At 44.4% G+C, this 13935-nt stretch overlaps 2 protein-coding genes across 3 annotated transcripts; both read right to left on the reverse strand.

Moving 5' to 3' along the window:
* Positions 1–4772, reverse strand: polg2 (polymerase (DNA directed), gamma 2, accessory subunit). Its single transcript, XM_021568083.2, has 8 exons — positions 4000–4772; positions 3750–3855; positions 3166–3271; positions 2295–2480; positions 1328–1468; positions 1092–1172; positions 912–1012; positions 1–639 (listed from the first exon to the last, which is right to left on the reverse strand). Exons 1-8 carry the CDS (start codon positions 4499–4501, stop codon positions 474–476), a joined length of 1389 nt encoding a protein of 462 aa, XP_021423758.1. The 5' UTR covers positions 4502–4772; the 3' UTR covers positions 1–473.
* Positions 4773–4948: 176 nt separating this feature from the next.
* Positions 4949–13592, reverse strand: LOC110493678 (probable ATP-dependent RNA helicase DDX5). Of its 2 annotated transcripts, none has more exons than XM_021568082.2 (13): positions 13380–13592; positions 10011–10188; positions 9804–9900; positions 9572–9705; positions 9405–9470; positions 9165–9306; positions 8883–9043; positions 8277–8449; positions 7998–8108; positions 7844–7905; positions 7682–7741; positions 5975–6212; positions 4949–5750 (listed from the first exon to the last, which is right to left on the reverse strand). In XM_021568082.2, exons 1-13 carry the CDS (start codon positions 13418–13420, stop codon positions 5720–5722), a joined length of 1494 nt encoding a protein of 497 aa, XP_021423757.1. In that variant the 5' UTR covers positions 13421–13592; the 3' UTR covers positions 4949–5719. The 2 variants fall into 2 exon arrangements, with proteins under 2 accessions (XP_021423757.1, XP_036805570.1); XM_036949675.1 differs by having other exon boundaries at positions 5991–6212; positions 13380–13590.
* Positions 13593–13935: the final 343 nt, after the last annotated feature.

The raw sequence follows: 13935 nt of genomic DNA on the forward strand, positions 1-13935 counted from the left end.
AATGATTAACAACTTTTAATATAGTATCCTAGATAGTCAAATTGGCTTTGAGCTACAGTTATCCAAAACAAACACATATAGACAGCTTTCCTGCTGCCCATGAGGGCCCACCACCCCATTCTTTGACAGTCTACTTTGACATTTTGCCAAATGTCAGTTTTCAATCAATGAGGGAGTTTGATTAAGTGCACCGTGCTATGGCATGTGACGTGAATGGGCAAAGCGGTGAGGGAGGAGCACCCTTCTCAAATAAAACAGTAATCTGCAACACTCGGCCATGTTGTCAACAAGGCAGCATCGTTCAGATCCATATAACATCTAGTATTGTTGCTTAATCTACATCCCTTCGGTTTAAAGCTGAATTCACCAACGGCTAAAATGGGGCACCTGGCTCACGCCCGGGAGGCAGTCCGGTTCCAAAACAAATGTAATCCATGCTAACCCGGTTCACCCGGGACATTAATATTACTCCCTCATATGTTCTGTGCAGCAGATATGTATCTGGCCAGAAAGTTCTTGACCTCGGAGATGTGCATGGTCTCCTTGATGGTGGTGTCGCGGCTTCGCACCTGCAGTAGGCCACTCTCAAGAGTGTTGTCACTGATCACCACAGTGAACAGCACCCCCATCTCGTCATACCTGGGCACACAGGCACCAAACATACTTACAGTTGGGTCCCCACAGGGAAACAGTACAGCTATCGAGATCACCTTCAGTGAAGTCAAACGTCAACATGTTACATAATTCTGTATACACCAAATTGCATGGTCACTAAATAGGTGTGGCTTTTGATGTCAAAATTCTATTGTATTCAGAATGTATCCAACAGTAGACAACACATGAAATCCATTACATGAAATGATAAACCACAACATAAAGAAATATACTATCATGGTATGAAGAAGTTTTACTTTGTGTTCAGCTGCTCCATTGAGGTTGGCATGGTTTCAAGATATCCAGGCCATGCAGAGACTCCCCCTTCCAAGAACTCCTTCAGTAAGCCTTCACAAACCTAAGATGTAGAATAGAATTTTAGAACTACACTCAGAGTCCTATTGAATAACTTTGTGTATATCTCAATAGTTTCCTACCTGTCTTAGTTCCACAGTGGCTCCCCTTCCCATGTCCAAGGCCACTTTGACTGGAGACAAAATAGGATGGAGCTTCAAAACCTACAAGGGCAACAAGAAGTCAGTGTGTGTAGCACATTCTAACCATTTCCATCAGTTCAAAAAACAGAACTAATGTTGGATGCTCAAGTTTTCACCCATGTTATCAGAGATGTAACCCTACGAAAGCTAATGTGGAAAGGACTTAGGCGTCTCACCTTTCTCTGCTGTAGCCTCTGTTTGCTGTCGACTTTCTTCACTTGCTGGAGTGAGTTGTACAGGTACGCCAACACTCCTCGCTCTAGGTTTCCAGTTACGGAGATGGCATAGGGGACGACTGACTTCCTTCCATCTAGGCACTGTGCATAACAGTCAGAAAACATATGGAGCATTGATATGATTAATACAATCTTACTTTAATAACAAAAATATGTTTTATTGTCACATACAACACATTTCACTAGACTTATCCGGTGTATTACAGGGTCAGCCATACTGCCCTACCAAGCAAAAAAGGCAGTACCTGCTCATAGCGTGGAACTGAGAATAATTGCTTTTATTTACTTTGATTTCACAAAAACCTAGTGCAGTTACTGCTAATATGACCCACATTTTCTCCAAAACAGAGGCAGGATACTTGTCCACATGATTAAGCATGTATTTAACGTAGCAAGAATGATATTAACTCATTTTTGACGAAATTAGCAGTTAACTGCCTTTTTGCTTGTTAGGGCGTCATAGATGTACGACGCACCTGGAGCAAATTAGGGTTAAGTGCCTTGCTCAAGGGCACAGAGATTCTTCACCTTGTCAGCTCGGGTATTCAAACCAGAGACCTTATGGTTAATGGCATAATGCTCTAACTGCTAGGCTACCTGCCGCCACACAACTGACCACAGGCGACCAGTGGCACCTTAATTGGGGAGGATGGGCTCAGAGTAATGGCTGGAACAGAACTAATGGAATGGTATCGAACAAATCTAACACATGGTTTCCATGTGTTTAATATCATTCCATTCCAGCTATTGTTATGAGCCGTCCTCCCCTCAGCAGCCTCCTGTGCAACTGACATATTGTGAAAAATGATTAAGATCCACTCCTAAGTTGTTTTATAGTGACAGCAAAAGAGGGATAGGGTATTAACTGCAGTTTTGTCCCTGCAGAAGAAGGCATCATTACACTGACCTGTAGTTTGTTGCGAGCGCTCTTGTGTGTCTGCAGCAACTCCGCATCCCCTCGGCTCAACAGAGTCTCCAGGGCCTCTTGGCCCCATGGGAAATTGTACACAATTTTCACACCACGAGACGCCCGGCCTGCCAGCTCCTCTTCTGTTATGTCACTGCAGCTGAAGTCGGACGGGCCCAGGGCAAACTGGATCATAGATGAATGGAGGGACAGGATTGGATGGACAGAGAGATGCGATTAGAGAAAAGTACTTTACCATCCACATTAAGTCAAGTTGTCTTTCAGTATTACAAATATCAACATAGAAACAATGTCGTTTCTATAAATTTCAAATCAGACATTGAAACTGATCTTGACCACAACGTATTGAAATTGGATCAGCCCCGTGCTTCACGGTTGGGATGGTGTTCTTCGGCTTGCAAGCCTCCCCCTTTTTGGGATTGATTTGCACTTTTCGCACCAAAGTACGTTCATCTCTAGGATACAGAACGCGTCTCCTTCCTGAGCGGTACGACGGCTGCGTGGTCCCATGGTGTTTATACCTGCGTACTATTGTTTTTACAGATGAACGTGGTACCTTCAGGCGTTTGGAAATTGCTCCCAAGGATGAACCAGACTTGTGGAGACCTACCATTTTTTTCTGACATCTTGGCTGATTTCTTTTGATTTTCCCATTATGTCAAGCAAAGAGGCACTGAGTTTGAAGGTAGGCCTTGAAATACAGCCACAGGTACACCTCCAAATGACTCAAATTATGTCAATTAGCCTACCAGAAGCTTCTTCGACTTCAAATCAAGATGCAGATTCATTTGCAGACAGAGAAACTGATCTTGACCACAACGTATTGAAATTGGATCAGAAAGTGACCCACCTTTCTCCACCACTGCAGCCGATGCCGTGCCCAGTAGTCCAACCACTGTGAGGAGGTGCGGGGCGAGCAGAACCACACCAAAGAGGACTGGGTAACTTCATCTGGGCTGCCAGGAATTGACACACAGAATAGGGGTTAAAGGTAGACTCTGCCACGAGCAGCACCGCAGATATTGAGTTGAGCGATATACAAAACTTTGCTCAGACAGTCACACACAGTATGTGTGCATACGCACAGGTTCGAGTCATGCTGTTGGAATGTCATAGGTACGGGACCAAAACAGTGGAGAAGTTGAACCTCGCGCTTCAGCGCTCTTAGTTGTTGCAGGAATTGAACCACTATGCTTTTTACTTTCTGAATGTACGTCATCTCGCTGAGTCTACCTTTAAAGCGCACAACTACTCTTTAGTCTGCTATGCCCAGGTGTTATTATAGCAATCTGCCATCTCAAATAAAACAAGAACATATGACTTAGGTTAAATCTACGCTAAATTAGATCTATTTGCACTTTGAATAAGCACAATGGTAACTGATCACAGTGCATGTGAATAGTTCATGTGATTTAAGGGAGGAGTTAGCCTCACCAACTAGGTCCACCTGATGGCTGGAAGCACAATCCGGTCTCAGCCAGGCCGAACGGCAACTTTCGGTTCACTAGTTCCAAAGAGGGCACATATTGCTCCAAAGCACCTGGAGGGGGTTGGGGGGGAGCATTGACCATGTTAGCCTGGAAACCCAACGTTGAATTTAATTTAACTAGTTGATTTATGTCCTGAAGCATGCACACAGGTAAAAATAGCAGAGGTGTACAATACAACACCCAATGATAGTTACCTTGGAAAAGACTAGTTCGAAGAGATGCACCATTCTGGATATGGGTCTGTAGCTTCTGAATAAGTTGGTCCTTACTTAGCTCTCGCTGGGAAAGTATTTGACGTAGGTTCTCGGTGTCAACAACCCTCAATTGTCCATCCCTCTCGGTAGTTCTGTTCTTACTAGCGTGTAGAGTGCTTATCCCAAACACCTCGGCCCTGAACCCTATCACAGAGTTCCACCACTGTTCAAGAATGTTATTTTTAAGTTCCATACCAAGTGGTCCATATCCACAGTTGGTTCCGCGCTGAAAAGAATCTCTATGAAGTTGGCCAGAAGCTATGTAATACCTGTCAGTGCATAGCTGCATCAGTGTTTTGGTATGGTCGGAGTCCTCAGCGACAGACCTGACAGGAGTTGCAGTACTGCAGTGCTGACGTGAAAAAGCTACCCTGCAGCAGTGTGAGGTTCTTGGTATATTCTCACATCTCCAGATGAGTCGTCTAACACAGTAAGTGAGCATGTTTAGTGGTCACTCATTCCGTTATTGAAAAGAAGTTAGGTTAATTGCAGCTTGACGCGTGCCTAGCAATGCATTGCGTGCGGTCTCACATTTTAGAAGTAATTCCCAGGTTGAAATCACGTTAGAAAAGGACACCTGCGAATTATACCACGAGTAGTTTCGGCAAAGCCTGGCAACTTAATACAAATACTCGATTTCTAAAATACTTGCAACCATGTGTAAAGCGTAAACTGGGCGCACCCGGAAGTAAAGCTATGTCTACGTCACTTCCGTGTCGACATGACAGAAAGACAAGTTCTCATCTTTAACTTGTTACCTTATGGTTATACTTGTGCAATTAGGAATGTTTGCTATTTTCTTGTGGTATGATTGAATTCTTTTAAAATAAAATCCACGAAGATTAAATGCTGAATGAATACTCAATAGAAGAATGAACCACCACAAAACTTCAATTTAATTGTTTTATTTGAAGGCCCATGCATGTCCCCCAAGTAAGATCTTAACATATCACTTTAAACATAACACTAACTCAAAATCTGCATTACTTAGTAAAAATAAATTACTGAGGAATGTAACAAATAAAAACAGTCAAGGAGATGTGCACCAGTTAGATGCACTTCAACAGCCCCCATTGGGACTCATTTCAATGCTTGGGGTTACTGAAGAATTCCAACCCTGCTGTAAGCAAAAAAAGTTAAACAGTACAGAGGATAATAATAATAAAATATTTAAAGACGGGGGGGGGGGGGGAGTTGTGGTTTGGTTGTGAATTGTGCACACAATCTACACCTAGTCAGTTACTGTGGGAAAGGGGGAGGCATAGAGTAGGGTACCATGGGTGGGGGTTGTTGGGACTGCTGTGCCTGTGGGTTAAAGGGGAATGGTGGGCGACCCATGCCGTTTGGGGCAGCCGCCTGCGCAGCTCCAAACTGTGGAGGGGCCTGGAAGTTCTGGCCTCCGAACGCACCCACCTGGTTGGTGGCGCCGAAGCTAGCCTGTCCGTTGCTGCCGTAGCTGTTGCCGTAGCTACCGCCAGAGCTAGCGCCCTTGTCATAGGTGCTACCCCCGTAGCCCACTCCGTTTTGGGTTTTTGTGCCGAAGGCACTCTTTGGTCCCCCACCGAACCCCCTGTCGCTATCCTTGTCCCTGTAACTACCACCACCACCACCACCACCACCGTAACTCCTCCCCCCAGAATACCTATCTCGCCGGTCATCCCTAAAGCCACCTCTTCCCCCCCCGCCACGACCTGGAAAACAAGACAAAAGAGACAGGGCAGTGGTGAGACTGGTAGCAGTGATGGGTGTCAAAGACATTTAAACTAAAATGATAGTTGACAAATATGGTGAGAACAAGGTGGGTCATCTTCGTATTTAATTTTAAGAAGCTGTGCCCCAAAACCCTTCAAATAGATGTCTAATCTATAAAATCGAAATGTCTGCAGATGTAACCACAGCCTTGTTCGCATCTCACCCGCCATAGGAATTACCTCCTCTGGCCTCTGCCATCTGGAGGAGCTTGGGGTTGATAGCCTGGTTAGCTTCGCGGAGCACAGCTATGAGGTCACTGGCCTGTTTCATGTTGTTGGGGGTGAAGAAGGTGTAGGCGGTGCCTGTTTTTTGACTGCGGGCCGTGCGTCCAATGCGGTGGATATAGTCCTCAGAGGAGTTAGGATAGTCATAATTTATGACAAATTTCACATCCTCCACATCTGTAAAGTGTTGCAGTGTGGCAAAAAGGACACCATACAGGATTTTGCACACCACAACAGCCAGACCAAAGGACAAGGTTAGCATTGAGAATGGAGAGCTAAAAGGTTCCAGAGACTGGATACTTAGCTGAGCTGCAAAGAACGGGGTTAACCAACACAATCCAAGAAAAACATTCTACTCCATGGGAATACTACTGTGGGAAGAGAGAAACGAGATGCACACTCCATTTGCTTACCATATCAAAAAATGGCATTCTCCCTCCCTTTTTTTAACCAGGGGAGGAAAAGAACTGGATTTGAAGTCTTACCATTAAGGAGTATGCATTCACTAGTCCTTTCCCAATGCAGCGAACTCCCCCACAAATTGTCAAGTGACATCCAGGAGCTTCTACGCAGTAGGGCCGCTATGTGCACTGTTGCCTCCTCGTGTGCCAATATAGGACCTTTCAGTTGGTATGGGTTCTGAAGGTCCTTTTTCCCAGTCACACTCATAAGAAGCTTGCTAATAAAGGCCTCACTGCACGTCTTGCCAAGACCGAATAGACCAAGTACTAATTTGAGGGGGGACCCAAAAAATGCAAAAATGAAAAAGGTCCAAGTATTGACCCCTGTGGTGCCCCTCAGAGAGCATAGAGCACCCCGCCCCCATCAGTCTCGTCTAGGCAAGATCTTCCCAGAAGCCAGTGTTCGTTCACTTGAGAAAATGTCTCTCGTTGGCAGGTCTCGACATGACTTTAAAAAGCAGGCGAGGGAGGAACTTTGGTTTTTGAAGCTCTTCTATTTTCACTTTCTCTAGATGTTCCCATAGCCCCTTAAAACACGTGCCAGTTTCTCATCAATTTCAATTCGACAACAGTAAGTTGAAAACTGCTCTCTCCATTTCAAGAAAACCAGTGCTTTGAGTGAGGGAGAAAAATAGATAGCAATGGAAAGCCGTGACATTCGCAACGACCATGCTTTTTTGGGAACAAGCTCCGCAACTAACAGAATCGCTCCAAATCTCAAAACAGTGACTTGCAATACAGTGCCCTCTACAAAACGCATGCAAGGCAAATGGTCACGTCAAGCATTTGTGTGTGTAACGTTTGAGTTGGAAACGTCTCGAAGGCATTTCAGGTAAAAATCCATGGACAGAGAACAAATAATGTCATGTATAAAAAATAAAAAAAAGATATCAGAAACAAGGCTTAGCCACACTGCCTTTTGACTTGAGGATTACTGGCACACAGAGCTTTCACCTCTCTAGGCCCACTGGGTGGCAGCCAGTGGGGCAACTTCATTTCCAATATGTCCTCCTTCCCCCTCGAGGCCTGGGACTTGTCATGCCTAGGCCCTGCCACAAAGACTGCACCTTTAGGTGAGAAAAACTCAGAAAATGCATAGAAGTTAAAGAAAGCCAAAACCACTTTCTTTAAAAAGTGAAAATATTGAGGAAAACAACCAGAGGGTTTAACCAAAGCCATACTGACCTAGACCGCGGGAGGCCACGTCGGTGGCGATGAGGATGGGGGCCTTGCCGTATTTGAACTCTGTGGAAAGAGCAACTTCAATTATACAAGTCCATAACATTGTTGTGAAAAAACATTATTATTATTATATATATTTTTTTATAGAAAATATTTCAGGCATACCATTGAGAACCCAGTCCCTCTCCTGCTGGCTCTTGTCTCCATGGATACCCATTGCTGGCCAGCTGTAACAAACAAACATGGACTTCAGAGGCATGACTCATTACAGGGAGAATGATTTACCAGTTAAATGAGACACTACTGTGATGACACTTACCCATCTCGTCTCATCCTCCTGGTGAGCTCGTCGCAGCGTCTCTTGGTCTCGGTAAAGATGATTGTCTTGTTCTCCTTCTCGCTCATGATCTCTTCCAGCAGCCGGAGGAGTCTTCAGTGTAAAAGACAAGAGACCGGATACAAATTGACATGACTCACACTATATCCTGGATGAGACAAATGAATGACCAAATGAAGAGTTCTTCCATTTGAATTCCTTCAATTATGAAGCAGTGTAAATGTGACGTTTGGCTTTGCTGAGGAGGAATGGGTCACTCACTTGTCATCCTTCTCGCCGTCGTTGCACACGTCCACTATCTGCAGGATGTTGTGGTTAGCGCTGAGCTGCAGCGCACCCACGTTGATTTGGACGTACTGCTTCAGGAAGTCCTCAGCCAGCTGGCGCACCTCCTTGGGCCAGGTGGCACTCCACATGAGGGTCTGACGATCCGGCTGAGAGAACAGAGAAAATAGATTACTTAAAGGATTTCATAAAATACTAAATGGCTGATCCTACAGGAAAATCTAATCAAATTCTAGTTGTCACATGCGCCGAATACAACAGGTATAGATTTGACAATGAAATGCTTACTTACAAGCACTTAACCAACAATGCAGTTCAAGAAAGAGTTCAGAAAATATTTAATAAAGAAGTTTTAAAAAAATAATAAAAACACAAAATAACAATCCCAAGGCTATATACACAGGGGTTATCTGTACCGAGTCGATGTGCAGGGGTACAGGTTAGTCATGGTATGCAGACTCTGCAATGATTTGTCAAAGTCCAATGGGAATTCTGCCAATTGAAATCAGCAGCAAGTATTGAATGAGCCTTTATACTGAAGAATTCTAGCAAAGGGAATTGCGTTGAGTCAAAGCCACATACTCGAATTTGGTCCACAATTTTGCGGATTTGGGGCTCGAAGCCCATGTCCAGCATACGGTCAGCCTCGTCCAGCACAAGGTAAGTACACCTGCGAAGGTTGGTCTTCCCAGCCTCCAGGAAGTCTATGAGACGCCCTGGGGTGGCAATACAGATCTCAACACCTAGGGGGGGAAAACAGACAACACTCACTCAGATGTCTGCCTCTATCACCAAAATTATTTAATACAGAATCAACTTATTGAGCAAACAATTGAAAGCAAAACAAAAGTGGTGGATAGATACCTCTCTCAAGGTCCCGAATCTGGGGTCCTTTGGGGGCTCCACCATAGACGCAGACTGACTTCAGGCGGGAGGCCCTGCCGTACTCAGCGGCAACCTGCTGCACCTGCTGAGCCAGCTCACGGGTCGGGGCCAGCACCAAACACTGAGAAACAAAGATAGCGACAAGTGTTATTCAGCTGGACTCACCCTGTAAAAACTAATAGGGATGTTCTCTATTCAAGAGGCTTATGGTGTACTTACTATAGGTCCGTCTCCATGCTCCAAGAATGGCTGGTGTTGAATGTGCACGATTGCAGGCAGCAGATACTGTGAAAAAAAAAAAAAAAAAAAAGAGCTCAAATGGTTCAACTGCACAAATATGTACCAGAAAGATGCTACTAAGCGTAGTTTTAAATCAATGTACTTACAGCAAGGGTTTTACCGGAGCCTGTCTGGGCGATGCCCACCATGTCTTTCCCACTGAGGGCCAGAGGCCAGCCCTGAGCCTGGATAGGAGTTGGCTCAGCCCATCCTTGTTTGGCAATCACATCCATCACATAATCTGAAAAAGACAAAGTTAGATTACATATGAGATTCAATTCCACCATTTTATACAACCAGCTTGTTCTTAAGCGAAGTTGGAAGAGCGGTTTTACTCACTTGGAAAATTGGCCTCGTGAAACTTCATCATGGGCTTGGGGCAGTCTCTGCCTTTCACTGTTACGTCTTTACTTCGCAGGTAGTTCTCCACCTCTTGCTGCAATCAGACACATAAAAAGGTTGTACATAGGCAAAGATCATTTGAATCAAAAGGTTTAGACCACACTCAAATCAGATGGAAAGGAAATAACTGCCTGGGTCACTTACAGGTGGTCTGCGGGTCACATCCGGATGCTCCTGGTAGAAGTTCTTCTCGAACTTTGGGAGCTCATCCATGTTCCAGTGTTTTTTGCGCAGCCTTTCACCTGGGTTGCCAAATTTCCCCTGAGGGGGTCCACCCCTACTGCCACCACCGCCGCCTCCAAAACGAGGTGCAGCTCCATACCTGAAATAGTAGGGGGAACATCCTAATGTATGATGACTGAGCATACAGTGAATGCTGGGTTGAAGTCAGATGGTTATGCATTGAGGAACTGATACCTCAGGAACTGATACCTCACATTCCCCCATGAATGCATGGCTTGATGAGTACTACAACAGCTACCATAACATAAGTTAGGTTCCCTTTGTCCAAGATTTGGCAAACGTTACTCCTTAGTGTTCATTAATTGACAAATTGGCTCTGGAAGCCAAACACTCCATCTAAACGTGAATTGGTTATAGAAACAAATCTGTCTACTTTAATACGTCAAAATAATTTCAAATGGAAAATATACGAGCTGTAAACCATTTAACAGTTACGGCCGACAGTAGTTTTCAGTGACGACACGTCTGTGGCATCTGTCTTCCGTTTACAAACAGGTGTTCTGAGACGCAGGTGTCTAAATAGTGCAGGTAGTCCACTCTCTCTTCCGTAAACAAGCGCTGTAACATGGCCGTGTGGGTACCTGAACCCAATAAATGTGTGTATCAATTTTTCAAATATGAAAGATAAGGTTTTTATGTTTCCAAGCCCATACCGCAATCGATGCATTTAAATTTTAAGACTGAGCATCCTAGCTCTTATCTTAACACTTAATTACAATTTGGCATTAACACTGGAATGATAGATGAGCAGAAGATGAATGTGAAAGTAGAGCTACTGGGGTGCAATGGAACAAAAAAATAAATATCAATGTGGGGATGAGGTAGTTGGGTGGGATATTTACAGATGGGCTGTGTACACCTGACAACTGATGCTTAACGTTAGTGAGGGAGATATGAGTCTCAAGCGTCAGTGATTTTTGCAATTCGATCCAGTCACTGGCAGCAGAGAACTGGAAGGAAAAGTGGCCAGAGGAGTTGGCTTTGGGGGTAACCTGTGAAATATACCTGCTGGAGCGAGTGCTATGGGTGGGTGCTGCTATGGTGACCAGTGAGCTGAGATAAGGCAAAGACTTATAGATGACCTGGAGCCAGTGCGTTTGGCGATGAATATGAAGCCAGGCCCAGCCAACAAGAGCATACAGGTCGCAGTGGTGGGTAGTATATGGGGCTTTGGTGACACAACAGATGGCACTGTGATAGATTACTCAGCAAATTGGATGCAGAGTTGAAATATTTTGTAAATGATCGCCGAAGTCATAGATCGGTAGGATGGTCAGTTTTATGAGGGTATGTTTGGCAGCATGAGTGAAGGATGCATTGTTGCGAAATAGGAAGCTGATTCTAGATTTAATGTGAGCCTGGAAGGAGAGTTTAGTCTAACCAGACACCTAGGTATTTGTAGTTGTCCACATATTCTAAGTCACAACCGTCCAGATTAGTGATGCTAGACGGGCAGGTGGTTGAAGAGCATGCATTTAGTTTTACTTGCATTTAAGAGCAGTTGGGAGGCCACGGAAGGAGTGTTGTATGGCATTGAAGCTCATCTGGGGGTTAGTTAACAGTGTCCAAAGGAGGGACAGAAGTGTACAGAATGGTGTTGTCTGCGTAGAGGTGGATCAGAGACTCACCAGCAGCAAGAGCGACATCGTTGATGTATACAGAGAAAAGAGTCGGCCCAAGAATTGAACCCTGTGGCACCCCCATAGAGACTGCCAGAGGTCTGGACAACAGGCCTTCAGATTTGACACACTGAACTATCTGAAAAGTAGTTGGTGAACCAGGCGAGGCAGTCATTTGAGAAACCAAGGCTGTTGAGTGTGCCGATAAGAATGTGGTGATTGACAGAGTCGAAAGCCTTGGCTAGATCAATGAAGACGGCTGCACAGTACTGTCTTATCGATGGAGGTTATGATATAATTTAGGACCTTGAGCGTGACTGAGGTGCACCCATGAACAGCTCGGAAACCAGATTGCATAGCGGAGAAGGTACGGTGGGATTTGAAATAGTCTGATCTGTTTGTTCACTTGGCTTTTTAGGGATTTCAGACGATACGAAAGAGGTTGAACAGGCTAGTAATAGGATTGCAACAATTGCAGCGGATCATAGTTGATAGAAAGGGTCCAGATTGTCTAGCCAGGCTGATTTGTAGTGGTCCATATTTTGCAGCTCTTTCAGAACATCAGCTATCTGAATTTGGGTGAAGGAGAAATGGGGGAGGCTTAGGCAAGTTGCTGTGGGGGGGGGGGGGGGGTGCAGGGCTGTTGACCTGGGTAGCCAGGTGGAAAGCATGGCCAGCCGTTAAATTGCTTACTGAAATTCTCAGTTATCATCGTGGATTTATCGGTGGTGACAGTGTTTCCTAGCGACAGTGCAGTGGGCAGCTGCTCTTATTCTCCATGGACTTTAGTGTCCCAGAACTTTTGAGTTTGTGCTACAGTATGCAAATGTATGTTTGAAAAAGCTAACCTTTGCTTTCCCAACTGCCTGTGTATATTGGTTCCTAACTTCCCTGAAAAGTTGCATATCGAGGGGGCTATTCGATGCTAATGCAGTACGCCACCGGATGTTTTTGTGCTGGTCAAGGGCAGTCAAGTCGGGAGTAAACCATGGGCTATATCTGTTCTTAGGTCTACATTTTTTAAAAACGGGGCATGCTTATTTAAGATGGTGAGGAAAGCACTTTTAATTACATGTGTAATGGAACGGAGAGCCACGATCAAGGGCTGGACAGCAGTGACCCATTTGCTTACACATGCAAAGATATGGTAGGTTTAACTACATTTGTTTCTGCGTCACGTTTAAACCAGTTTAGCTGCCATTTTAATTCTGGCCGGTAGAGGAGGAACAAAGGGAACCGGCCGGCATTTTGATTCGAAACAATTTGCAACATCCAAGCTGACCAAACATTCCAGGGTTCTTAACAAACATCACATACTATATTTTATGCGCCGATGTGCAAGTGTGGTGAATATGGTTATTATATCCAACATAGCATAGGCCTCTGAGAATCTCCCATTGCTAACGCGTTATTGTAGCTAGGTAATGTTAACTGTCAGCTAAACATTTGCCCGACCTGCTTGTTACATCAATTAGATCCAACAAAATGTACTTTAACACTTGATTAGGGTTCAAAGAAGTCGTATTAACATTGCACCTCAAGCCAATGGCATGGATAAACAAAACGTACCTAGCTAGCTACAGTACCGCGTTAAAACTAACCATCCTAGCTAACGATGTTAGCTAAACAGACATTAGCGTTACCTACTTACCCCCTGTCTCTGCCACGATCTCTGTCGGAAAATCCAGGCATGGTTATGCAGAGTATGAAAGTAACAAATGATAACTACGTCTATATCTTTAAACCAATCTGTGGTAAATACAAGTGGATAATCTACAAGTGCGACACGAAAATAGAAATGCCGGGCAGACAAATGTCAGTCAAAACGGTGTTCTAGCTCATAACACATTGGAACATATCAACGCGCATGTGTCTGGTACTACTTTTTCTCCTTATTTGGTCACGGAAGTTAGCTGATTGGCACAGTTTGACGTGTTATTACCCCATTTTTACAATAACCTTCATTACTTGAGCCAAATTAAGTGCCAATGTATTACTTTATTCAACATGGACAATGTATAAATAATTTTAAAACAGTAATGCAGGTACTAGACGCCACATTGTGTTTACACAGGAACACTACATTAGATACAACTTCTACTCAATAGTCTACTGAAAGAAGCAACAATACAATTTACCCCAAAATTGAAGGGAACCAAATATGTACAAAAGCAAACAGTGACCACCCCCAACGTTTGCAATTAACA

The sequence above is a fragment of the Oncorhynchus mykiss genome, chromosome 17 (assembly GCF_013265735.2).
Source record: "Oncorhynchus mykiss isolate Arlee chromosome 17, USDA_OmykA_1.1, whole genome shotgun sequence".
NCBI classification, from domain to species: domain Eukaryota; kingdom Metazoa; phylum Chordata; class Actinopteri; order Salmoniformes; family Salmonidae; genus Oncorhynchus; species Oncorhynchus mykiss.